This window comes from Urocitellus parryii, chromosome 2 (genome assembly GCF_045843805.1).
Source record: "Urocitellus parryii isolate mUroPar1 chromosome 2, mUroPar1.hap1, whole genome shotgun sequence".
In the NCBI taxonomy this organism is placed as follows: domain Eukaryota; kingdom Metazoa; phylum Chordata; class Mammalia; order Rodentia; family Sciuridae; genus Urocitellus; species Urocitellus parryii.
Genome location: NC_135532.1, coordinates 80,396,171 through 80,423,915, shown reverse-complemented (window position 1 = coordinate 80,423,915; position 27,745 = coordinate 80,396,171). Strand labels below are relative to the sequence as shown.

The window sequence follows — 27,745 nt, the reverse complement described above, 5'->3', positions numbered from 1 at the left end:
AAACTTATGTATCTGCATCTCCTTCCTGGATCAACCACCTAACTGCTGAGCACACACAGCCACACACACTGCTGCAATCACAGGAAGCCTGAAGAAACCATTTCCAAACCCACTTGCCTGCTACTGAGTTCTGTGTGGCTGGCCTTATGCCAGTACCACACCGATGCCCTGTACCTGGTCATCTTCCCATCAGCCTTTAATAATTCTGTGCCCACTTTTGCCTAAAAAAAATAAAATAAAACCAGGGAATACTTGGGTCAGATAACCTGCCAACTATTCTACATTGAAAGACTGCTCCTATTGGGCTGGGTCCATTTTCCTTGCACGTGTACTGTGCACAGGCGGCTGACCAAGTCTTCCCCCAACCCTTCCCAGGTGTCCTTCAGGGGCTAGACGGCTTGTCGTTGGGGCCAAGAAGAAGCTTGGCACCCTGCTTGTCGATGCTGGAGTTGATGCTGTCTGCATCCTTCTCCTGCTCAGGGACACAGGTGCAGCCCACTGGGATGGTGACGTAGTCCTCCATGTACACTGAGCGACCGCCCGCACAGGCAGAGGTCCGGCGCAGGATGACAGCAGGCATGTACACTGGGGTGCTTCGGAAGTGGAAGTCCTCCTCCCCAAAAAGCCCAGTCAGGCAGCCCCGGCACAAGCAGTAGGCTTCAGGCAGGTACCTAGGGAACCTTGCCGGGTCATAGGAAATTCTGAAAAGAGAGATTGAGGGATTAATTTGTGATTTGGGGGCAACTGACACACACATGGAGAAAGGACAGCTTCTACAAGGTTTGTGCTTCTGAGACCAAACGACAGAAAAAAGGTGGGAAGCATAGCAAACACTCTGTTGAGATTATTGATTAAATGAAATGGGTTGAGGAGGAGGCTAGGCCTTACATCTGATCTTATCATACAGTTAGTGTCAACTTGAGGCCCCCCGCTGAAATAGATACACTTGAGCTTTGTTATATTTTATTTTTTTTTTATTTTTTTTTTTTAAAGAGAGAGTGAGAGAGGAGAGACAGAGAGAGAGAAATTTTAATATTTATTTTTTAGTTCTCGGAGGACACAACATCTTTGTTGGTATGTGGTGCTGAGGATCGAACCCGGGCCGCACGCATGCCAGGCGAGCGCGCTACCGCTGAGCCACATCCCCAGCCCTGCTTTGTTATATTTTAAATGCTGAAGACAGCATTTATATCTATTCTTGAGCCAACCCATAAAATTAACCTAAAGTCTGCAATCATGTAAATAGAAAAAAAAAAATTCTAGGCAGCCTGCACATGCACAGGGGCCAATGGAATAGAAAGAGACCCAGTGTCTGCTTGGGGCCGCCTCTGGGGCCTCTCCACCAGCCAGTCACAGAAGATGCGCAGGCTGGTACAGAGGCCACGAAGGGGAGACACTGATGCAGAACCACAAGCAAAGGCAACTGCAGGACATCTGTGTTGAAGTACACGGTGACTGTGTCCATCTGTCTGTTGGGGTCCATATGCCTTTCTGTTTGAAGGAACCCACATGGCACAAGGAGAGGGCAGGACTGGCTGGCCTGGGATATTCAAAAACTGGTTTAAATTGGATAAATTTCATTCTCCTTCTGGGCTTCCTATTTTGGGATCAAATGCCAAGAACTGAGTGTCAGTACCTCTGGAGCAGCCTGGGCCAGGTGCCAAGGAATGAGCTGGTTGGCTGGGCCAGGTGGCTTCCTGGGAGGAGGCAAAAGTAGCACCAGGCTGCCCTCCACAATCCACCTGAACAGCCCTACCAAATCAAACAGGAGCCCAGGAGACCTCAGGAAGCTCCCTTTATAGAAGTAAGCACTGTTCCCACTTCTTACTGGACTGCCATGACCCTCATTTCTTGTTCCAATAATCTGCCCACTTAAAACATGGGCAATCCTCTTATGAATCCGCTTCTCTTTCTTCAGGGACAGAGTCCTAGAGATCCTAAAATCCCACAACCACAGTCTTTAACTTCTCTCACCTGCTTGGCAATATACATATACTTGAGGACCCACAATGTGCCAGCCCAGGAAGACTCACAAGACCCTACAGCAGCCTCTCAGCTCAGTGGGGCCTGGGGAAGGGTAGACAGATGGGTTTGCAGATCTTTCCACCCTAACCCCAAGATGTGCAGGTTGTGCCATCTGGTTCCAGACCCCAACCGGCTCAACACAGACGGTGCCACAGCAGGGCACTAGAGTGCCTGCCTCAACCTGACCCACCCCACCTTGCAGTGTCCTAGGAATCCTGAGGACTCTTTTTCATCTAGCTCCTCACTACTAAAAACTGTGACTCAGAGAGGTTTCCAGTTAGAAAGTACATTCAGAGAACCCAGACTAAAGGAGGAAGAGAGACCAGTGACAGGTCTGGGGGCTGATGAGTGCTGAATAGAGGTGACGGTGGGTCTGCAGAAAGAAGGAACTGGAGGGCAGATACTGCCCACTTAGCTTGGTGTGGGCCAGAAAGCTGGGGGTGGAGGCTCGGGGTAAAGGAGTTCCTGCTAGATGTAGAGCCCCTTTGACTCCCTTCCTATGCTGTTCTAGGGTGCAGAGAGCCCAGATGAAGGCTCATAAAGGGGTGCAGGGGACAGTGCAAAATGCAAAAGTTGTCTAACATAAACAACATTTTTTTGTCCACTTATTCTTCCCTCCACATGCACATGAATAGTTGAAAGGGTACTTTTTATGCTCCTCCCCACTACTGTTTTTTTCTGTGATTTGGAAGCATAATGAGCCTAGAAAATCCTTGCCAGGACTGAGGAAACCATCCCCCCTAGTCTTCCAGGGTTGTGAGCCTCCTGACATCCCCCCTTAGTACCTCTCCACTGGAATGTACCCATCACTCAAACCCTGTGCTTTGCTTTCAAAGGCCACCAGATTGGTCCTTACCTCCCTCACTGTCTTCTCTTTCAAGCCTCCTATACTCTGGGAGTTCCAAGGGGAATGTTCCTCACATCCCACAGCTAAGTTCTGCTTAAGGTCCTTTTTCCCCCCAAACCAGTAACAATTTACTGAATTCTTGCCTATTCGGTGAATTCAGGTCCAATTCAAATCATTATCTTAAAGGTTTCCAAATTTCCTCAGGAGAATTTAAATTCTTTCTTCATATCCTTGTAACATGACTGGCGATGCAGCTCTGTGATAGAGCACTTGCCCAGCATGTGCAAGTCCCCTGGCTTCAATCCCCATCACCACGAAAAACAAAAACCTGTCCATGTTCTTGTAACACGTGGTGCCTCTGGACAGAACTCTATGTTGTCTGTCTGCCTGTAACAAAGACTCAGTCTCTTTACTTTTGCCTGAACCTCTGCCTCCATTTTGCATCGGTCTCTTTTGCTATGAGTTGCCTTGGATCCTAGGAACAACAGGTCCATTATGGTGGTGTCCTTTCAAAAGCTCACATGTGAGTTAATGCAAGAAGGTTCAGAGGTGAAATGATTTAATGATGAGCACTGTAACCCAATCAGTGGACTAATCCCCTGGTAGAGATTAATTGGGTGCTAACCCTAGGTAGGCAGGGTATGGCTGGAGGAGGGTGAATACTGGGGGAGTGGGGGGCATGCCTTTGAGGTTTATATTTTGTCTCTGGTAAGCACAACTCTCTGCCTCCTGGTGGCCATGTCCTGAGCTGCTTTCTTCCTTCCCACTCTTCTGCCATGATGTTTTGCCAGACCTCGGGCCCAGAGCAATGGAGTTGGCCGTCTATGGACTGACACCTCTGAAACTATAAGCCCCAAATAACTTTTCCTCCTTACTTTGTTCTTGTCAGGTCTTTTTGGTCACAGAAACAAAAAAGCTTACTAAAACAAGTTCTGATTGATAAACATCTTGTAATATCCTGGAACCACTCCCCAGGCAACAGTAGCTGTCGTATCACCAAACTGCACAGTCGGATAAGAATGGACAGTTCATGCCTGATCAAGATCATCTGCTTTAGTAGCTGCATAGGACCTCTGGCTATGCAAAGCCCCAATCTTTGCCCTCATTTCTCTTTCTATTAACATCAAAGTCATTGTCAGTCCCCTGCAGACAGGGCTAAAGTTGTGGGTCCCCTCATTTTCCTAGTGTAACTGTACTGATTAAAGTTTTTTTCCTGCTTTTCACCACTACTTTTCTGCTTAGTGTTTGGGGCAAGCGGCTGCACCTTATTTGTTGGACCCCAGAGTCAGGCCTCTGGCCTAGGATTCTGGTAACATGCCCTGGACAGAAAGGTCAGACTATGTGGTCATTTCTCCTCTTTTCCTCCTGGCCCATTCCAGCCTGTCTGCAAAGGAAGAGTCAGGAGCTGGGAGCTGTCTGCCTGTGTTGGCTTCTGACCTCACAACCCAAGGTCAATTCAAGACCTTAACTCAACATTTGAAGGAAAGAGATTTATAGTTAGTATTCACAATATCACTTTCAACATTTATCCACTGAATATCTGAGGGCTTTTTCAGGCAGTAGGGATACAGACAAAACACATACCCACTCTCCAAGATTCACAATCTGGAGGGAGACAGACTAATAACAGGAGTTCACCTGGCCTGTGAGAGGCTTTAGGAAGAGGTGGCTCTTGACTGGATTTATCTACATGAAGAAATGAGAAAGAGCCTTTGGGGTGGAGGTCCAAGTACAGGATAGAGGGAGTAGGTACAGGGGGGAGGTACAAGTTGAGAAGGTCACAGGGATGAAGAAAGCTGCGCCCTGTCAGGAATGCACATCCCTCAGGAATTCTGGTCGGACCCTGAAGGCAACAGGACGGGAAATGACCTGATGAGATGTACGGTTAGAGAGATCCCTTCATCTCTGGGGAGGAACAGCATCTGGGGCCCAAGAGGGGGATCTTAGCTGAAGCTAATTTTGAATTACTGGTATACAGATGGTGACTAAGAGAGGACCATGTAAGGGAGAACAGAAGGAGCAGAGGTCACCAACTTTGAGGGGAAGAAATCTGAGTGTGGATCCTGTGACATCCTTGAGGCCAAGAAAGGCAGAGGATGGAGAGAGAGGTGGTCAAAAGCTGAACTTGAATTGGAACCAGTTTATCAGACATGGGGATGGAAAGTCTTAGACTGTATGTCATTACTCTAACAATGTGCCTGGGATTGGGTAATACATAAAGAATTTAGTTCATGGTTCTCGAGACTGGGAAGCCCAAGAGCTGGGAGTTGGTCTCTTCTCAGTATCTGGGGAGGGCCTCATGCTGCATCATAACACAGTGCAGGGCAGCACATGGTGAGACAGAGCAAGGGCGCCCACTCAAGTCTCTCTTCCTCTTCTTATAAGGAAGAGGAAGCCCCAGGAAGCCCCACCTCGTGACCTCATCTAACCCACTTCCAAATGCTATCAACCTGTGAGTTTGGGAATTAAACTTCCAACAAATGAACTTTGGGGAACACTTTCAAACCACAGCAAAGCAATATGAAGGTGGGAAACTTGATAGGATTTCCAAGAGGAAAAACTAGGAGGGAACCTACATATTAAAAGGGCTTGAGAAAGGGACACAAACCCCAGGAGCATCACTGCCCTGGTGCAGTGAAGACCCATGGAGCCTCTGCCCTTTCCCATGTGTTTCTGTCTCAGGAATCAATTATTTGGTTGCTTTAAAAACCTATCAAATCCAAACTGAGGCACATTCCACAAAACAACTGACCACTGTCCTGGGGCAGAGAAGAGGCATTAGGAGGGCACTTTGAATGAAGTCTGCAGATTAGATGACAGGGTCCTATCTATGTTCATTGCCTGATCTTGATTAATTTGCTGGCTATTGATGTTGCCATTTGGGAACACCTGGGTAAAGGGTGTATGGGAATTTCTTGTCCTAATTTTACAACAGTTTTGCTACTTTGAACAGTTGAAAATAAAGAGGAAAATTTTAAATTTCAAAAACCTCCCTGATGGAGAGAAATCAGGGAAATCTGAACCTGAGTGAGTAGGTAGATATTAGGGAAGTATTGATTTTAAAGTGTATTAATGCATTGTGGCTTGACAGCGCCCTCACTTGAAGAGGTGCACACTAACAGAGACTGCTGAACACTGGGGAGGTCGCTGGGTACCCTCTGCGTTTGGCCAACAGGAGATGGAGAGATGGTAATAAGCAGGGCACAGATCTGGGCTGTGCCCTCCAGGAGTGCACAGGTCTGTGGGCAGGACAGGCTGGCATCTGTCAGCTCCATGTGATACCAGGTTCAGGGACTGTGGCCAGTCCCAGTGTGTTAGTCAGCTTTTCGTCACGGTGACCAAAATATCTGATAAGAACAACCTAGAGGAAGACAGGTTGGTTTCACAGTTTCAGAGGATTAAGCCCACGGTCCATCGGCTCTATTGCTCTGGGCCTAGGTGAAGCAGAACATCATGATGGAAGGCATGACAGAGAAAAGCTGTCAGCTTGTGGCATAGGGAAGGGAGGGAAGGCAGGTGAGGGAGGGAGGGAGGGAAGGGGTGAAGGGGGAAAGAAGGGGAGGGGGAGAGAGAGAGGGAAAGAGAGAGTGTGAGTATGTGTGCAAGTGTGTGTGCGTGTATCAGGGGTGGGCATGCCCTCAGAGACTTACTTCTTCCAACTGGGTCCTACCTCCCAGTAGTCCATTCAACCATCAGTGGATTAATCTGTTGGTGACATCAGAGCCCTCAGGTACAATCACTTCCCAAAGCCTCACCTCTTGAACATGGCTGCATTGGAGACCAAGTCTTCAACACATGAGCTTTGGGGGGACATTCCAGATCCAAACAAGAACACCCTATGAGGGGTCTGAGGAAATGCTCTACATACATTGGAGATGAGGATAAAAGACAAGAGGGCTAAGCAAAGAAGAAGGCTCAGGGACCTGCAAATACGACGCAGCAACACACACCTGAGCCAGAAAACAGATGACTGCAGTGGGTGGAAAACTGCAGCTGGAGTGATATGTGAGTGTGACTGTGATAACTTGTGTGTGAGCATATCCAAGTGTGAGCATGTCATCATGTGATATAAGCATTGCATACCTGAGCAGGTGTAAGCATGTGGGAAAGAGTGTGAGTGTAAGCATTTGCATGTGTGAGTATAAACAGCATGTTTGTGGGTATATGTGTGTTAATGTGAGGGCACATAAGTAGGTGTGTATGAATGTGTGTGAGCATGTGTGAATATGAAAAGTGAGAGTTTATGTGTGTGAATGTGTGGGGGGTGCCATGTGAATATCGAGTGGGAGAACGTGTGTGTGGGGGTAGCGATCTCATGAGAAATTCGAGGTGGAAGCGGAGCAGAAAGTGGAGATTGAACCCTGCAGCCCCTGGGAACCAGGAATGGAGGATGAATTGCCCAGCACAGTTGAGATTCCTGGAGGAAAGTTACCCAACAGCAGGACAGAGAGTAAATTACAGGCGCACTAAAGGGCTGGGGTGCATTAGGTGCTGATTTCCTCTTTGGTGATGTCGGCTTAACCTGCTGGCATCGACCATCCCTTTCAGTTTCACTTAAGATTTGTCTTTCTGTACAATGTGGTGTCTGGGTAGCTACGCAGGTCCCATCACCCTGGGTGTCATTCAGAAGCAACTGGTGCTTGTGCATCACCCTTGTTAGTTTTGTAGGTGAAAGACAGTTGCTTGGATGTATGATGGTCAGAGGCTCATTGACTGAAAATATTCATCCCCCAAATATCTTATTGGTCCCTAGGATAGACCTTTTGACCCTCACTATGACCCTTTTGGCTAAGGACTGAAAAAAAAAAAAAAAGCCACCTGCCCTTCCTCTTCATCTCTGCCTGGGAGATGAAAAGAAGGATGAACATGAGTTGTTTTCAAATGGTGCACAGACTAGGAGGGTTCTCTTACAACAGAAAGACCCGATGAAGGTGGGGGGCATTTACAATGAATGGACCAGCCTAGGGCCATGGCATTGATGTCAGCGGAACCAGTGCCACAGACAGAATAGCCTGGTGTGTTTGGAAGGAAGCTGGTTAGAGCTGGAGATGTCATGCCAGAAACCCGGGAAATCTCAGCAGAGCCAGGCACAGACACTGAACTCAAGTCTGTGCCCCCAGTTTCCTGCCTGAAATCTGGGGAAATCAGCAGCCAGGAGCGCCTTTTGGTTTCAAAAAACTGCCATGGGAAAGAAACAGAAAGACACTCCATCTGGAAACCTTTCTTTTCCCATACATGGAAATGAAACCCAGCAAGAATTCTGCACTGTGTCCTTGCCTCCCTGGGAGCAATCATTCTTTTGTCTCCACATTTTCTGCATGCTGATTTGCGCAAACTTGGCACAGGGACATGCTTGAAACACATCAACTTTTCCCCTCTGCTGGATCTCAGAAGTGGCCAGGGCCACGTGTGAAGTTTGGCTTGAGTGAGTGACAGCTGGCCTGGCTTAATCCAAGAACAAAGGACAAGTCCTCCAGGGATGATTAGAGGTGATGGAAACTGAGCTTTGGGAGGAATGTAAGTGACAGCAGAGACAGAAAAAGAGTGCTGCCCCTGGGGCCTGGACATGTTAGGAAACAATTCCAAGCAGTTCCGGAGGTCAGCTCAGAGAACAATGAGCACATTCCCAGGAGGAATGGCCACCTGATGTGTTCTATCTGATGCCCAAGTATAGCTGGAGCATTACTGGCACAAACTTGATGTGGCCCACCCACCCTCCCACCTTGCAAAACTTTCAATTATTTCCATTTCAAAGTAGCAGAGGCTGAGTATTATTGTTTCCCCTCACAGTTATTCAAAGACCCCAACCCCAGGAACAAAGTTGGGGGGAAATGCCTTCCCCATTCCTATCTGGAAACCCACTCATACCAGAGGATCTAAATAGAGACAAAATAGTTTCCACCATGTTATTCATCAGCTCTGAAGGTCGGTGCATTCAGCCCAGTTAAGACTTTCTGAAAAGGGCAGGATGGAGTTGATATGAGTCTTAGACTTGAAATTTTGGTCCAACTGGTGACCTTGGGTAAATCAGTCCAACCTGCCTGGTTCCTTGCAAAATGAAGAGGAAGGCTCTTCCCCAGTTTCCTGAAGGCAGGACCAAGGATGTGGTATTTGTTTCAGTGTTTTGTGCTTAGAAAAGAACTTGAAATAAACACATTGAATCTCAAAGGTCTTGGAATTGCCCCCAAATCAGTCTTAAAATCAGTACAGTTCTAACTAAAATCCCAGTAAGACTTCTCTAAGAACTTGATGAGCTCACTCTGAAATTTATATAGAGGCAGAGACAGCACTTTGGGAGAAGAATGAGGGAACAGACTGGATATAAAGACATTAATATAAATGGAAAAACCAAGATGCCTAGCATCCCCTGGGACACTGAGGGACAAACAGCTTCCCTTGTCAAGAATGGAGAGTTCTCTGAAAAACCCCTCTCACTGAGGGAGATAGGAAGGTGGCTCAAGATTTCCAAAGTGTGCCACCTGCCTTGGAACTGTATGTGAGCTCTTCTTAAAAATGCAGATTCCCAGAGAATGATAAATGTATGAGGTGACGGATATGCTAATTATCCTGATTTGTTGATTACATAATGTATACATACATCAGATCATCACAGTATGCCCTGGTTATTGTGTCAATAGAAAAAAAAATATATAAAAAGAACAGAAAAAAAGGTGGATTCTCAGACTTCACACACACTTGCTGAGAAGCTCCATTTTCACATGCTGCCCAAAGGATCTGCTTTGTTCATTTAAACTGGGAGTCACTAATTGACATAAATCAACAGAAACTCATTCCTGGTTGCACTGTCAACAGTAGTTAACTGGTGTTGCCACAGGGTGTTTTGTGATCTGTTAACCACCTATATACTGATTGCAGCTGATGGCAAATGATTGGATGGTTGCATTTTCCTGGTGCTTGGATTTCATGACCATATCAGCCCAGGAGTGTCTTATGCTGCAAAGTCTAATTCGTGCAAAAAAACATTATTAATCCAACAAGAATTAGCATTGCCATTAGCATCTCAGTTGGAGGCACATAAATGAGTTTCTTCAAAATAGTGAAGCTGTTCCCGCACCCCTAGAGATCTGCAATTAATTGCTGTGGAATGGGGCCAGGCTGTTGGTATTCTTTTAAAAGCTCCCCAGATAATTCTCAAAGATAGCTCTTATACAAGCCATTTTGGTCTCCACATTTAAGAGAAGTAATGAGTATTAAGAGAGAGGTTTTAGGGCTGCGGATACAGCTCAGTGATGGAGCACTTGCCTAGCATATGAGAGGTCCTGGGTTCCATCCCCAGCACTGAAAAAAGAAACCAGGGTTTATATTAACCTTCCATCTTCTCATTTTCCCTTTAGAACATGCCCTGCATGGTTGTGATGCTACACAAAAGTCTCATTGTGTACCACAGCCCCCCCCCAACTACAGGGCCAGGTTCAGGGGGCCTTATTGGCTGATCAGGGGGTAACTGGGGACACTGGAGGCCACAGCTTCCCTCTGGGGGAAAGCTGTAGCCAGGAGGCCCATCAGCTCCACCCTCTTTCCATCTGCTAAGGCCGGAGGGAGCCAAAGAGCTGAAATACATGCTGCCAAGAAGCTCTGAAAAATGCTTTTCTGGCCCCTACAGGAAAACATCAGTGTGCATTTCTCATGAAAGAGGGCATGGAAAAATCAGTCAGGGATTGCAGCAGGCCTGACCGGGGCACAGTTCCCCAGGGCATTCACCTGGCCAAGGAGAGCTAGAGGTCGGTCTTGTTCCATCTGGGGACTTCGGTTGCCTTCGGTGCCATCCTGAACTTGGCACCAAGGCCAGGCCTGAAGTTGAGCCAGTGAAAAGGGCTCCAGAGAGAACCTGCTCATCTGCCAACAAGCCGGCTCAGGGCCACCAGGAGCAAGAAGGCTCTGCCTGCCCACTCTCCCCTCACTCATGAGGGGAAACTGAGTCACTGACAGGGGAGGGAGCTGGCCTACAGTCACCCAGCTCAGCTGGATTCGCCTAGTTGCCTGCACCACAAGCTACATGGGCCACACAGACCTAAGACTCGGCTCTACAGTTTGTGGATATTTCGCAACCAGACAAGCGCCTGGTGTGGCAATTTTACAACCAGGAAATCCATTCATTTCATGTAAAATCTGCTGTTTTGGGAGGTCTGGAAAAGGAGAGATTCAGGCTTTGGAAAAGAATTTGGAAGATAATTCAAGAGGGAAAAAATTTATGGCAGAGGGAAAGAAAGAGAAATGAGAATGAAAGACCCAATTTCTTGAAGGCTTTTATTCTTTTGTCATGGCAAATGCCACGCATTGGGCACAGCTGGGAGACTCTCTTCAAAGGAAAACACAACTCATGCCCATGGGATAACTAAGCTCTCTACCCTGGGGAAGCTGCAGAACGTGGGTTCAGAGCCATCTTTGGTGTGTCTGATCTTGGGGCATGAGGGAGGTGCCCCTGTGCACAAAGGGAGAAGCCCACCTGGCCCCCAGGGAGTCAGCTGTCACCACACACAGGCCACGAGAGATAGTTAACATCACATTAGCCTAGCTTCTTTCTTTAATTCCAGGAGAGTTCCTGGTATTTTCTCTTTGATGGCTTAGTAAGTTAGGGAGCAATGTCCTTATTGTCCTCCTTCACATTCTTCATGTGCCATCTCTGGAAGACAGACACCATGAGGAATGTCACTTTATGGCATGCAAGGAACTTCCTGCATTTGCCCAAATCTTTCTATTGGCATGAAGGGCACACACATTCTATTCAGGTGAGGAACACGGATAGAGGAGCCCAAGGAATGATATATTGTCATCCCTCCTGGCTGCTCTAGGAATGCTGAAGTAAAACCCAGGCCCTCAAGGGAGATAACCATCAAAGCAAAAACGATAATCCCATGACAATGCTCCATGACAATGCTTTTATTTTTACTCTGTGAAACAGTGATAGGTACAGCAGAGCCTGATGTATTTTGAGAAACCCAGAGAGGGAAAAAGTGAGCTGTACTTTGGATGGCTCAAGGTCACTTTTCCAAAAAAATATTTTTTTTGGGGGAAAAATACCAACATTTTTTATGTAAGCTGCTTTAACCAATGCATGTCTCCTTTTCTACCACAGAGAATAAGGATGAACAATACCAGCCCTCCATTTCTCTGGCTGTAACGGAGACTTCCAGCCAGTCACACTCTGTTCTGTTCTCTTTTCCTGGCCCTTTCTCTAGATCTCCCTTTTTTTTCTTAACAGAACATTATCATTATAATATTGTGCAGATAGGATACTGTGCCCATGCTTATATGGATAGAGAGATATGTATAGTAGATATGATATATAGCTATACCAGAATTATACAGATTTTCTTTGAAGACAGAAAGGCTAGTTTTAAAGTCATAAAAGTAACCCATAGGTATGAAGGAGGTGCCCAGCAAAGAGCTAATATACTAAGGAAAAAATTATAGAAAAAGAATAGGAATCCCCAACCCCACAAATTCTAAAGATCACTGGGACGGGCCACCCCAGAACAGATGATTAGACTGGATTTTGGCAAGGTGCTGCCCCCTGTTGTCCACAGTTGCCACTGCAAACATCTTTGCTGACAGGAGCCCAAGGCAGGGAAGGACAGAAAGAACCCTGTTACCTGGCTGCGGGTGCTCAGGCCATGGGGCTTCTCACTCAGCAGGAACCCTTTGTTCTTAGTGTTGGCACACACATTTGGAAGTACATAAAAGAGGGATGATGCATTTGAACAAAGATGAACAGGAATATCTTTAAAAGGCTACTTGTATAACTTTCCCTGATGTTATACAGCAGTCCTCACTGATCTACCAGGTATACTGACCCTGCAAGACCCCCTGTAGATGAGCTGAAGCTGAAACAGATAGTAGGAAACTCTATATATTATATAGTTTCCCTATATATACATGCATACCTATTAAAAATTTACTTTATAAATTAGGCACCATAAAATATTAACAAAAACTACTAATAAAACAGAACAATTTTAACACTATAATAAAAGTGATGTGAATGCAGTCTGTCAAAATATCTCACTATACTAAACTCACAATTCTTGGGATGATATGAGCTGATACAATGCCTGCCTGATGAAATGAAGTGAGGTGGATGACGTAAGCAGTGTGATGGAGTGTTAGGCTACTACATAAGGGTCACCTGAACACAAGCATTGCAATATTACAACAGTCAACTTAATAAGATGGCTACTATGTGGCTAGCAGGAGGGTAGTACATACAGTGTGGGTATACTAGACAGAGGGACAATTCACCTCCCAGGCAGGGGTGGGATGGCAAGAAAGTTTACCACCTTATTCAGAAGGGCATGCAACTTAAAACTTAGGAATTGTTTATTTCTCAAATTATCCATTTAATATTTTCGGACATAGACTGAAGGAAACCACAGGACGTGAAACTGTGGAGAAGGGAGGGATGACGACACTCTTAACTGTTCTTTCTCTAATATTATATTTCTTTGATAAAAAAGTATTAGATGGAGAGAAAGTGAGGTGAATTTTAGGAGGGAAGCTCACAGCCCATAGCTCTCCTCTTTTCCTGCTTGGGCCTTGCACAGCCCTCAGTCAATATTTGATGAGTGAATATGCCATTAAGTTTCTATGTTGGTAAAAATGGAACAATTAATGGACAGTCCACACGAAAAACAGGATGTTGGATTAGCTAAACTTAAGGGTTAGAGGAGTGGTGAGCAAAAATATTCCTTTTATAAAATTCAGCATTTTCCCAGTGAAAACTGCTAAAGTGCAGCATCAATAAACACCAGATGATGGATTTGTTAGAGCATGGGGTCACTCTGAATGGCCCATCAGAAAGGCAGTGATGACCTTGCCCAACTCACAGGTAGAAGAAGCTGTGCTGAAGTGCTCAGGATGTTTAATAAGTAGAGATGTTCTCAGGTGCACTGAATGGGCAGCATTCTTCTTTACAGCTGTCAGTATTCATCTACTTGTTCTACCTGCCTGTTGGTGGATGCTGAGGTAACTTCCAGCTCCTTAATATTACTAATTTGTGTCTGTGTTTTTCAATCAAGGAATTCATTTCCTTCAGATTTCTCCTCTTCCCAAAGTCACTTGCTGAAAGTTCTGGCAACTTGAGTTCTCCACAGGAAGACATCCAGGTATTGCAGCCTGGGCTAGGTTGACTCTCCTTTGCAGGCTTGCTCTGCCTAAGGCACCCAACTGCACCTGCATCAGCCTGCTGGGACAGCCTCTTTGCCTGTTCACACTCCCCAGTGGCCTGTATGCCTATTTTTAAGTCACTTGACTTCCCCATCCCCTGTCCTCTCTCTCTTTGCTTCCTGTCCTGTTTTTCTTTCCACTTATTTCCTTGTTGTTACTGCTATCCATGGAACTGTTTACTGCAAAATAAATTTAGGTATAGTCTCTTAGATGCTGTGGAGGAAAAGAACTATATAAAAAGGGTAACAAATAAAGCCTAAAAATAAATTGTTGTACATTATTCATATCCTAGAGAAAAGTTATCTTTAGACTATGTGTCAAAAATGAAAAATATAAACAACTTAAAATTACTTCAAGTATTAGTAGGTGTTTATCTCTGGGGCTTCAGTATATGTGGGTGTTGTGTCGTTAAAACCTTAATAAACCTCAGCGTCCTTGCAATATATTTATCAGTATTTTAATGTGGCTTTTAAGAATCATACTGAGCAAATTTATTTTATTTTTGGCATTTTGTTTTTCAAGTAAAAGAAAAACAAACTTTATGCCACAAAGTAAATGAGAAAATATTTTTGTATTCTGGGAGTTGAATTTTTTTTTTTTTTAAATACCACACTAGGCAGGAGCCCTGGCTCCATGGAATCAGAGGGGTCCAGGATGAGATCCTAGCTCTACCATTTTGGACTTCTCACTGGGGGACAATCTCTTGATCTCCAGGCCTGTGCTCCTCATCATAACACAGTCCAGAAGTGGAGTCACAGGGCTCTGAAAAATTCCACCCCGATGTTCAGGGTGCCTCTTTTGCCAGACCCACAGTCTGTAAGGGCAAACAGCTCCTTGTTCACCAAGGTTCTTGATGTGTCCCAGGCCATGATGTGCTGAGGCTTTATTTCCTCAGTATCTGCTTTTCCCTCATGGTTGGGAAATTTCTCTTTCTGATCTTTAAAAATGAAATGTCTTTAGCATAGTGGCACACACCTGTAGTCCCAGCCACTCAGGAGGTGGAAGCGAAAGGATCCCTTGAGCCCAAGAGATCAGCCTGGACATGATAACAAGACCCTGTTTCTTTCTTTCTTTCTTTTTAAAAAATCCTTTATCATATACATATGTCAGTTTCTCTCTTAGAAAGAACAAAATGTGATATACACCTTTCCCTGCTTTATGCCGGTGATGGATTGATCTACTTAGGTACTCTAGAAGTGCCTCATTCTTCTTTATAGTTGTATATAGCATTTTATCTAACTTGTCTATTGGTAGATATTTAAGCAGTTTCCAATCCCTTGCCATTACAATAATGAACTCATACCTATCATTTGGTACTCGGACATGTGGGCCCATAGGAGAAACACTGATGAGAAACTGCTGAGTCAAAGGGTATATGAATTTAAGAATATGGGTCTAAGGTTGTGGCTCACTGGTGGAGCGCTTGTCTAGCATGTGTGAGGCACTGGGTTTGATTCTCAGCACTGCATATAAATAAATAAAATAAAGGTCCACTGACAATTAAAAAATATTTTTTAAAAAAGAATGTGTTAGTCAGGTGTAGTGGCAAATGCCTATAGTCCTGGCTACTTGGGAGAATAAGGCAAGGGGATTGCAATCCTCCTGGGAGTTCAAGGCCCGCTTGGGCAACATAGTGAGACCCCCCCCATCTAAAAAAAAAATGTTTTTTTGATAGCTAATATCCAATTGTCTTCTATAAAAGTTGTGTCAATTCACACTCCTCTACTGTAGAATGCCTTTTTCCTTGGCAAAGTAGCCTAATGCGTGTATTAAAAAAAGGATTCTCATATGGTTTTAACACGCGTTTCACTTACTATGCCTGCAGTGAACAGCTTTTCATGCTTTATCAAGCATATGAGTCATCTGAACTTCCTTCCCTGGGAACCATCCCTGCCCTTGGCTCATCTTTCCATGACCTTAACAGTCTTTCTCTTATTGGTTGTGGGAACTCTTTAGGAAATGTGCCTTTTGTGACATGGGTTGTAATTAATTTTTTCCCCCAGTTTGCTCTTGTATTTTTATTATTTTATATTGCCAAGAAAAATGGTATACAATTATGTAATTATATTTCTCAACCTTATCTCTTATGACATTTGGGGACTATGACCTACTAAATAGGCCTCCTCCACTCTAAGATTATAAATATAATTGCTCGTGTTTTTCTCCTTCTTTGTGATTTTATTTTTCACCTTTAAATCTTTGAATCATCTGGAATTTAATCTTCACATAGAAGTGAGATCCAATTGTATTTTTTTCCAGCTGGCAACCCAGCTGTCCCAATACCATGATCCACCTCTCCCCCAAACATACAGAAAGCCTGCTGATATTCCAAATGCCTATTTTTAAACTCATCTTATCCACCTAAAAGTGATCCATTTTGTGCCAGTTAGTATTTCTGACTTGCAGTCTGCTTTCCTATCTTTCTTAGAACAATGGATCTTTCTTGATCTCCCCCCGCACATACACAACATTTTGCTTATAGAAATATAGTTATCTTGCTCTTCAGTATCCACAGGGGATTGGCTCAGGACCCCTGAGGATACCAAAATGCTCAAATACTATTTGCAAAGAATCTACACACATCCTCCTATATTTAAATCAACTTTAGGTTGCTTATAATACCTAACAGCGTAAATGCTAAGGAAATAGTTGAATAATAACAAAAAAAATCATATATGTTCAGCACAGGTGCAATTTTCTTTCCAATTTTTTTTAAGGGGGTACCCAGGACTAAACTCAGGGCACTCAACCACTGAGCCACATCCCCAGCCCTATTTTATATTTTATTTAGAGACAGGATCTCACTGAGTTGCTTAGTGTCTTGCCTTTGCTGAGGCTGGCTTTGAACTTGCCATCCTCCTGCCTCAGTCTCCTGAGGCACTGGGATTACAGGTGTGTGCCACTGCACCTGGCTTTTTCCAAATATTTTTGATCTGCTGGATGAATGGATGCAGAACCTGCAGATATGGGGAGAATGATACACCTCTGAACCTAAGCTGATGGGCCTGTGGGAGAGCATCTTTCATCCAGGCCAGAGTCCTGAGAACTCCACTGAAAGACCAAGCCAGTCCTTCCACAACACCTCTTGCAGAAGAGGCTCTGCACTTCACAGGATCTCACATTTTTTAAATCTTCCCATTAACACAAAATGGTGACAGGTGATCAAAGGAAGATGCAAAGAGGTGGTCTCCCGGCAGGAAAGCAGGGCCAGCTTTAGTGGCCAGAAATCTGGAGATGTGGCCTAGTACCAACTCCTGAAGACCACCTTTCCTCCAGTGGGCATTGGCTACCTAGTTCACATTTGCTCACGGGAAAAACAATCTCATCACTGTTGCTAAATAATATGAAAAAACATGCACGTGATGCCTCAAGCCACTGGATACAGCTGTCCTGCTCCTGGGACCATTCAGCTTTGAGGATCCATATAAGGAAGATCAGAACAGCATCAATAGGACCAACCAATGCAGTGTGTTGATCACACCCCATGTCCTCTTTGCTATCACTGTTTCCTGCTCTCCCAGGTGACCTGGGGATATACACGTGTCAGCCTATAACCAGGGCAGCTCAATCAATAACTATGTGCAGAATTCTAGGGCTGCTAACTCCCAGTTTGTACTTAAGCCGGCTTTTTCCTTAGCTCCAACACTCACATTCATGGCTGACTGTCACCTATTTGTCTTTCAGGCAGGTAAAAATTAACCAGCCCATGGACTGGGGCTGTAGCTCAGCGGCAGAGCACTTGCCTACCATGTGTGAATCACTGGGTTCCATCCTTAGCACCACATAAAAATAAACATATAAAATAAAGGCATTCTGGGGCTGGGGTTGTGGCTCAGTGGCAGAGCAGTTGCCTAGTGTGTGTGAGGCACTGGGTTTGATTCTCAGCACCGCATATAAATAAACAAATTGACAACTAAAAACATTTTTTAAAAAAAGGCATTCTGTCCATCTGCAATTACCAAATCAACAAAAACAAAATTTAACCAGCCTAATATGGAACTCCTGGTTTCCTCCCGAAACATTTGCTCTGCATTCTATTACCCCATTTTGCTTATACCACTGTCATGGTTTGAATCTTAAATGTCCTCAGAAGGCTCATATAAAGGCTTGATCCCAAATGCAGCAGTGTTCAGAAGGGAATCCTTTGGGACATGAGAGGATCATGAGGGCTCTGATCATGAATGGATTAATCCATTTATGGATTCATAGCTTTAATGGATTTAGATTGTTATAAAAGCCAGCTCTCTTGGGCTGGGGCTATAGCTCAGTGGCAGAGTGCTTGCCTAGCACGTGTGAGGAACTGGGTTCAATCCTTAGCACCACATGGAAATAAACAAATAAAAGTTCTGAAACATTAAAAAAAAAAAAAAAGCCAGCTCCCTCTCTGCTTCCTGGCCACCATGAAGTGAGCAGCTTTGCCCCACCACATGCTCCCTGCCATGATGTTTTTCCATGCCATAAGCCCAAAGTGATGGGGCCAAGTAACCGTGGGCCGAAACCGTTAGCCAAAAGAAATCTTTCCTCCTTTTAAATTGATTCTCTCTGGTATTTTCTCATAGTGATGCTAACACAGAAAATTAGTACCAACATTGGTTGTTGCTGTGACTATAAGTGACAGTGTGATTCAGAAGCCTTTGGAACTGATTTGTGAAAGGATTCGGAAATGTTTGGAGAAGCAGACTAGAGTAAGTTCAGAATATCGTAAGCAGAGTTTAATGGGAGATTCTGGTAGCTGCTCAGAAGTCAATGCTGATAGGAATGCAGACAGTAAAGGCTGAGCTCATGAGGTTTCAGATGGTAATGAGAACTGAGGCCATTCACATGTTATATTCTAGCAAAGAATTTATCTATATTTTGTCCATGCCCTGAGAGAGTTTGTGTCAGGCTCAGATTAAAAGTAATTAATCTGGCAGAAGATATTTCAAGGCAGCACAGCATTCAAGCAGTGACATGGATATTACTGGCTAGTTTTAGCAATATTTATAACAAGAAATAGAGCAGAAAGATTAGAAAAACTTGTAACTTGGCCAAAAAAGAAGTGAGAAGTAGCCAAGAAGGGTGCGGTTGTTAAAAACAGTAGCATCATTTAAAAGAAGCCAAGTACTTGGCTCCAGGACAATTGGAGGGCATTTGGGGAGTCAGCAAAAACCTGCCCTTTGAAGGCTCAAGGGTGTAAAAGTGTAAATCACTTGAAGGACTTTGCTTGAAGAAGAGTTCCAGGGAGCCCAGCTCCCACAGGACCATCTAAAAATGAGCTTCCCTGTGTTCAGCCATCTAGGCACTCCAAGGTCTCTGTAGCCATGGGGCCAGCTAGTGCTGCTGCTGGCAGCTGACCTTGATGTTATCTACGTTGTGCTGGTTTTGCAGGCATGCAGAATGCAAGCGTTACAGGATCACAGAGGCTTCCACTGAGTTTTCAAAGGAAAGTTTAGCAAGCCAGAAAGTGTGTGGCAGATTCAGAGTTCCTACAGGCAGGCCCTGGTAGGACATGCATAAAGCTGTAAGAGTGAAGACAATGCTGACATCAAGGCTGTAGGAAGTTTAAGATATCAGAAATGTGGAACATGTGGAAAGGAAAGTTGTAGGCAGCAAGTAGAGTCAGTCTAAGAAAAACACCATGTGGGCTGCAGACAGCAAAGCTGTAGGGGTGGGGCTACCCAAGTCCACAGAACTCACATAATGCTACCATATTCCCCAGATGCAGGAGATGGAGCTATATGATTTAATGTTTTCCTTGCTGGGTTTCAGTCTTTCTTTGGTCACATCCTCTTCTTTCCATGTTCCATTCCCCTCTTTTGGAAAGAGAATATTTACCCTCTATCAGCCTCACCATTGTATATTAGAAGTATGTAACTTGATTATTATCATTTTTAGAGGTGCTCACAGCTAAAAGTTTGCCTGAAGTCATGGAGGAGACTTTGGACTTGGACTTTTGAGTAATGTTGGAACTGTTAAGTCTATGAGGACTCTTAGAGATCGACGACTGGTTGTGTTTTGAATTGTGAGATGGACAGGTGAGTAGCCAGGTAGAAGGAGGCCCTAAATTTTAGCATCCCAGGGCAGCCTGTGGAACCCTTGGAGTCCAGGGACAGAATATTATAGTTTGGATTTAAATGTTGGCAAAAGGCTCATGTGTTGAAGGTTTGGTCTCAAATGCAGCAGTGTTCCCACGTGGGTCCTTTCAGAGATCACGGGGTCATGGGGGCTTTGACTTCATAAATGGATTAATCCATTTAGGGATTCCTCACTTAAAGGATTTGGGAAGAGGAGCTTTTGTTATAAAAGCCAGCTCTTTCTCTGCTTCCTGACCATGATAAGGTGAATAGCTTTGCTCCACCACATGCTCTTTATCATGTTGTTGTTTTTTTCCTTGCCATGGGCCCAAAATGATGAGGCTAATCAACAGTGGACTGAAACCTCTGAAACCATTAGCCAAAATAACTATTTTCTTCTTTCAAGATAATTTCTCAGGGGGCTGGGGTTGTAGCTCAGTGGTAGAGCGCTTGCCTTGCATATACAAGTACCTGGGTTCAATCCTCAGCACCATATAAATAAATAAAAAGTTTAAAAAAAGAGATAATTTCTCTGGTGTTTTGTCACAGTAATAGAAAGGGGACTAACATTGACAACTCAAGCTACAAACATGGCAAACACAGCTAACAGAGCTTGAGACTCCCTGCTGTGTGTTAGGGATATCTTTTGACCCACAGGATCTTCAGCCCAACTCAGGCATCCTTTTGCCTGGAGAGACTAGAATTTATTATAGAAGGATGCAAAGGCAGCAGCTTCTGTGCAGAGAAGTCAGACTATTGTCTCAAGAGATTTTCTCTCAATTCTATTTAGCACATCAGAAGCATAATATGAGGTTGGAAAGAGAAGGATAATAGATTAGCTGATACTTTTGGGACTTGGAAGTGGTGGTAAGAGAGGAAAAGCAAGAGAGGGAGCCACCAGAAAGAATGGGCTGACATGTGTCCTGAAGGAATGAAATGAATGACAAGATGTGGGCAGAAGGGGTTATGGGCCTAACTCACATGTGGACAGGGGTTCTCTGAAGGCCTTAGTCTTCTGCAGAGGAGCCAGGTAGAAGGAGGCCCTAAATTTTAGCATCCCAGGGCAGCCTGTGGTATTAAGTAAAAGCAAACCACCCACCTCATTTAACAGCAGGTGTAGGTATAGGAGAAAGCCCATTTTATACCTCTTTTCCCTCATTCTCAAGTAGAATGAATCACCCTTGAACCCAGTCACGTCTCCTTCTTTAATCAGGACCTTTCACATTTGAGTGTGAAAGGGAAACTGCAGTGTTCCTTTTTCCTTTGCAAGTTGAGAATCTCACTGCCTTCTGCCAAAAGCACTGCAGCGTGTCTATCTAGTATCTCCCTCTCTATTCCTCATGGAGACAGCTGCTATAATTTGGATCTTAACAGTTCCTCAAAGGTCCATGTGATAAAGACTTGCTCCCAAGGGAGGTAGTCAAGCCTTTAAGAGGCGGAGTCTAGGGAGGGTTTCTTTCTTAAAAAAATTTTTTTTTAAAATTTGTTCTTCTTTTAAAAATTTTTATTTGTTCTACTTAGTTGTACATGACAGCAGAATGCATTTCAATTCACTGTACACAAATGGAGTGAAATATTTCAATTCTCTGGTTGTCCATAGGGTAGAGACACACTATTCATGCAGTCATACATATACCTAGGGTGATGATGTCCATCTCATTCCACCATCTTTTCTATCCTCATAACCCCTCCCCTTTGACCAATCCAAAGCTCCTCCATACTTCCCATGCCCCTAGGGAAAGTTCTTTAGGTCATTGGGGAGGTACCCTCAAAGATAATTTTGGAACCCCCCCCTTTTTTTTTTTTTGCTTTCCAGCCACAAGGTGAGTGGTTTTGCTTGGCCATACTGCCACACCCCAACCAGAAGTCTAAAAACCTTGTGTCTGCCTAACCAAGGACTGGAACATCCATCTAATCTAAAACCATGAGCCAGAATAACACTTCTTTTCTTTTCTTTTTTTGTAGTTGTAGATGGACAGCATGCCTTTATTTTATTTGTCTTTATGTGGTGCTAAGAATCAGACCCAGTGCTCATGCGTGCTAGGCAAGCACACTGCCACTGAACTACAGCCCCAGCCCCAATGCTTTTCTCTATATAAGTTGATTATCTCAGGTATTAAAGTAATGGAAAGCTAATGTATCTTTCTAGAACACAGTGGCTACATGTCTTTGTTGATCCAAAGTATTTTTACATGGCTGGGGGTGTAGCTCAGTGGTAGAACACTTGCCTAGCATGTATAAGACCCTGGGTTTGATCCCCAGCACCACAGAACAAAACATTCTACTAGGTGAGTTTCAAGCATTGAACACTGCTTAAGTGTTGAGCACAGCCTCCCCATGACACACTCACCCTGCTCCTCAGAGAGCTAGGCTCTCTGTGGACACCATGCTTTTTCTTTCTCTTGCCATAAGCAGTCCTTCCCTTCAAACCACCTCATCACTTGGTTTCTCATCAACCAAGATGCAGCTCTTTCTGGACAGTGTGAGAGCTCCCTCTTTAGGTCTGTTCTTGTCTTCTCCTGCCATACTGGGAGCCCCTCCTCTAGAGGCCAGGGGACATCACTCCAGTCTGCAGAGAACACCCTAGCCCAACCTCACTGCCCATTCCCAACATTCCTCAGCCTTCCTTTTAAGCATATTCTTCCTTTCTTCCAAAATGACCTAGTGTTAATCACTTTTTTGTTGATGTGACCAAAATACCTGATATAATAAGGAAGAAAGGATTATTTTGGTTCCGGTTCAGAGGTTTAGGTCCATGGTTATCTCCATTGCTTTGGGCCTGAGGTAAGGCAGAACATCATGATGGAAGGGTAGATGCAGCAGAGGAAAACTGCTCGGCTCATGGCAGCCAGGAAGTGAAAAGAGACTGAGAAAGGGGCCATTAGCCACCAATGGACTAATCCACTAATGAAGTTGGAACCCTCATGATCCAGTCACTTCCCAGGACCAAAGCTCCACCTCAGGACATTGCTGCACTGGGGACAAAGTCTTCAAAACATGATCTTCAGGGGACCATCTAGATCCAAACTGTAACAGATTTCTTTTCTAGGTCAGTCTCAGAATCTTGCTCATTCTTCATTTTGAGGGCCATTTTCATTCCCCAAAATGCAACTCCCCCACACCCACCTTTAAACCACCATGCATTTGAAACTTTCTGCCTTGTATTATGATTTCCTTCCCAGTTATTTCTTCTACTCCCCGAGACTGTAAGCTAAATGGCTCTGAGAGGGTACCTCTCAGGGCTCAATGTCAAGCAGCGGAGATCACACAGGCTCTCAAGAAATGTCTGCAGACTTCCACATTCCAACTTCAACAGGCCTCCTATGAAGAACCCCAAATTAATAAAGGATCCCTGGGGTTGGTTCTTCATGGAACCCATTTAACTACGTACTTGACAAAGAATAGGTGCTCAAAATATATGATGCATAAGAAATAATGTAAGAGAAAACAAGGCGAAGCAGGATTTCTACAAGGAAGTGTGGTAGGCCTTTGTAGAAATGACTTGCTCTGAACCCCGCTGTTCCACCAGCTCCGCATCAGCCCCCTGACCTGCCCCATCAGTCCTGTCCGGTGTGGCCCCGCCCCTCCCTACCTGTCTCCCACCAGGCTTGGCCCCGCCCCACCTGTCCCACCCTGCCCCGCCCCACCTGCTCCCGCAAGACCCGATCCCGCCCCAATCCTCTCGCTCAACTCGGCCCGGCTCACCTGTATGCCCAGGGTGACACGCTGCGCAGGTTGGTGGGTGGCCGGAAGCGGCGGTCCGCGGGCCTGCCCCCTGCCGGGCAGCTCGCGTTGCGCGCCTGCTCGCGGGGCCCCAGCTGCAGCGTGTGGTGAAAGGCGCTGAGCACGCCCGCCGCCAGCCGCCCGTACAGCTGCTCCAGGAGCTCCTCAGGCCGGTCCGCACAGCCCCGCGGCCGCGCCGGGCGCCTGCCCGCCCTCAGAGCGCCCGCCGCCCGGCCTGGTGACAGCGCCAACAGGAAGCCAGCCACGAGCATCCAGACCTGTGGGACAGGCCGCGCTCAGCGCCCGCCGGAGGAGCCCGCCGGCGCCCAGCGCCCCGCGCCAGCGTCCCGCCCGCGGCGTCTGGAGCCCGCGGGCGCCCCGCGCCGCACCGCAGACCGTGAGGCCTTTCCCGAGAATGGGTGCCGCGCGGACCGGCCCCCGAGCGCCCTCCCCGCCGGCCCGCCGCCCGCGGGGTCCCCGGGGCCCCGCCCGGCGCCGGCCCCCGCGCCCCCGACCCCTGCCGCCGCCGCCGCCCCGAGCCCGGGGCCGCGAGGAGGTCGGGTGCGGGGCGCGCGTGCACGTGTGCGTGTGCCTGCCGGGCTGCTGCGCGGCGGGCTGCGAGTGCCTGTGACGCCGCCCGCGCCGCTTACCCCCGGGTGCGCCATCCCCGCGCCAGCCCCCTGCTCCGCGCGCCGCGCCTGCCGGCCAGCGAGGGAGCCCGCCCCGTGCCAGCGACGCTCGGACCCGCCGCCTCGCAGACCCACGCCCCCACGCCGTCATCCGCCCGCCCCCGGCGCCCGGCCCGCGTGGGCTCCCGGCCGGGGACGCTGGGGCCGGGCCGTGGGTCCCGGAACCTGACGCCTTGTCAGACCCCTGCGTCGGCGTCTCCTGGGCACCGAAGGACGCGGACGCAGCCCGGGTTCACAGTCACGGAGCGGCTCTGCACCCTTGGCCTCCAGGAATGTCACACATTTTGTCCCTCGTGAAATGTACTCACCAGTGTTCCCAACATCTCCCCGAAAATGTTTTCACGTTTGTTATGATACGGTGTTATGCAGCGATTCCTTAGCTGAAATAAAATTTTAAAGCCACACAAACTGAGGGCTCCACGCCTCGTGGATTGGGACCCGGCGGCTGTATGGCTTCGAGGTGCCCGGTGTCCCAGAGCTGCAGACTGTGGGTTGTGCTGTGTGTCCTGGAGGAGGAGGAGGAGAAGTGGATCTGGCACTGCCCAGTGGACTGGTGCGGTCCTGACTGGCTGAAGAAGGAGGTGGTAACTGGCCTAGAGGTCTCCAGAGCAGACAAGTGAGGCCTACAGAATGAAGTTGGGGGAGGCGAATTCTGGCTCAGGAAAATGATTTCTGTAGGAATTAAAGTCATCCAAGGATAGAATGGGTCACCTGCGAAAAGGATGAACTCAAAACCTAGAGTCTCTTTAGAGCTAATACGGAAGAAACATTAGTTGGAAGAAACATTAGAAATTTTTGAAATATCTATTTTTTATTGCAGTGAGGGGAGTCTGTTTCTCCTTTCTCCTAAACACCCATACAATGATCATGTGCCTCTTTATCAACTCTGAAAGCAAAGAATTATATACTTCCCCATCGGACGCTTTTGGCTGTAGGTGGGCATCACTTGGTCTATTATTACAATGTTGGAGATTTCCTACCCCTTGTTAACTAAATTCTAAGTGTCCCAGTCATGTAAAATGAACCTAATGTTATGTGAATAAATTGAATATACTCAAATGAAGGAATTATAATTCAAGAACACAAGAAAACTTGCTCATTTGTTCATTGTACAAATCAATGCTCATTGCTTTCTAGGTGTCAGACTAATGAATATAATTATGTTAAAGCTGTTATGCTTCGAAAATAAAAACAAATGATCAATACCAGCTGAAAGCTTTTTGAAAGTGCAAAGGATATAATTTATGACTCCCTCAGTGGTTTGCAGCTTTGTTATTTGACTAAATTGTAAACCATTGGTTAAACTACATTTCAGTTAAGCTGTGTAGAAAAACACATGCCTTGAATGTTCTGTAACTGAAGAATTTAGTAATCATTTTATTTACTGTGAAAAATTCCTCTGAAATCTCCAGTTTAAGCAATTTACAACTGTTAGTGAGTAAACATTTATTTTGGGTTATAAAATATTTTCTGATAGCAGATAAATTGTTCATGTTGTTTGTTTCCTTTCCTGTAAAATGTGAATAAAAGCATTAGTACTCAAATACTGCTTATTTTCTATTTTGAAAAAAAACCTGGAAGTCCTTTAAGAGAGAGAGTATCATTGTAAGAGTTTCATGGGAATAATCACTATGTCTTATTACAACAGCCATTCATGTATGGTAACACAGAATATTTTATGTATTTGACAAAATATCTTCCATTGTCTGATAACAAAACAGCTTCCTACTTCTTCCTGATTATCTTGGAAGTAGGAAAGAAAATAGTCTCCAACAGTTTTCATTTTGTACAAGATCACAAATACTGAAAATGCTTATCCATTTGGTAGAATACAAAATTCATCTGTGAGATTTAACAGTGAAGCAAAGTCTTATAAACAGTTGCAAATGGTTTTGTTCTTTTTTACAGTGAATTCCCCTGAAGTTTCAACATATTTGTGAAAATGGAAAATGCACGTTAATAATTAGCCCAAATTTAGCTGGGCGTGGTGGCCTATGCCTGTAATCCCAGCGGTTTGGGAGGCTGAGGCAGGAGGATTGAGAATTCAAAGCCAGCCTCAGAAACAACAAGGTGCTAAGCAACTCAGAGTGAGACCCTGTCTCTAAATAAAATACAAAATAGTGCTAAGGATGTGGCTCAGTAGTTGAGTGCCCCTGAGTTCATTCTCCGTACCTCTCCCCCCAAAAATTAGCCCAAATTTAATAATACAAGTGAAAAAAAAAGTGTACAAAATACTGAAAACCAAGCCCATCATCTTCCCTTATAAACTAAAGAAATTCGAGTGTTCTTCACTGAGGATGTTTCTGTTGGTGTAGTCATGTGACTTTGATTTTACATCCTCTCATTCTTTTTCCTCCCTGATTTGCTCAGCCAACTCAAAACCAGCCCAGCTGCAAGACTCCTTTGCATGGACATGCTGTTGGGGAAAGACATTTAAATCATTCTTAAGCATTAAGCCAATGTGTGATTGGCTATTTCCATACTGACCCTCTTGGGTTACTGGTGTATATATCTACCCAAACTTTTTTCTGTCCTTTAAAGGACTATCCTCAGAATTTCATGCCTATAATTTTCCTCATTTCTGTCATCTGACTGGTCATCTCTTTAATGATTAATTATTTTATCACCTCTATCTACCATTATTCCTGTTCATTATTCTTGGCACCTTTAACCTGCACACAGATGATTTATCACTCTGGTTTCTAAGTGACTACCTTCAGTCATTTTCTCCCCATCTCCAACTATCAGATCATATGGTCATACCCAAGTTATTATCACCAATAACTGCAACTCCTCCCAACATTTGATTTCAAATCAAATATCCTATTCCTGACATAATCACTTTCTCTTCTTCCTCATTCCTGCAATTCTCTGATTTCATCCAATCTTCTAACCCTACCACTTTTCTCTGAGCATTCCACAACTGAATTCTTATTTTCTTTCTTGTCTAGATTTCATTGTTCAATACTGTTACTACAGTCTTGCTTAATACCTTGCTCCTTTTCCCCCTCTGCTTTGCCTGGAATAATCCAACTCTAAAATCCTGCAATTGAGCTGACTAGACTCAATTCTAATTCATGATCACAAAGTCAGATTAGAATTTGCTATGATTTGGATAAGCATCTCCCCAAGGCCCATGTGTTAAAAGACTTGATTGCCAGCCTGTGGCTTTGTTGGGAGGTGGTGGAACCTTTAAGAGGTGGGGTCTAGTAAGAGGAAGTTAG

At 45.3% G+C, this 27,745-nt stretch overlaps 1 protein-coding gene across 2 annotated transcripts; it reads right to left on the bottom strand.

Annotated features, from left to right (window-relative positions):
* Positions 1–26,051, bottom strand: Il17d (interleukin 17D). 2 transcript variants are annotated; one of them, XM_026394957.2, is made up of 3 exons: positions 24,483–26,051; positions 23,815–24,110; positions 1–701 (listed from the first exon to the last, which is right to left on the bottom strand). In XM_026394957.2, exons 1-3 carry the CDS (start codon positions 24,495–24,497, stop codon positions 383–385), a joined length of 630 nt encoding a protein of 209 aa, XP_026250742.1. In that variant the 5' UTR covers positions 24,498–26,051; the 3' UTR covers positions 1–382. The 2 variants fall into 2 exon arrangements, with proteins under 2 accessions (XP_026250742.1, XP_026250743.1); XM_026394958.2 differs by having other exon boundaries at positions 24,830–26,051.
* Positions 26,052–27,745: the final 1,694 nt, after the last annotated feature.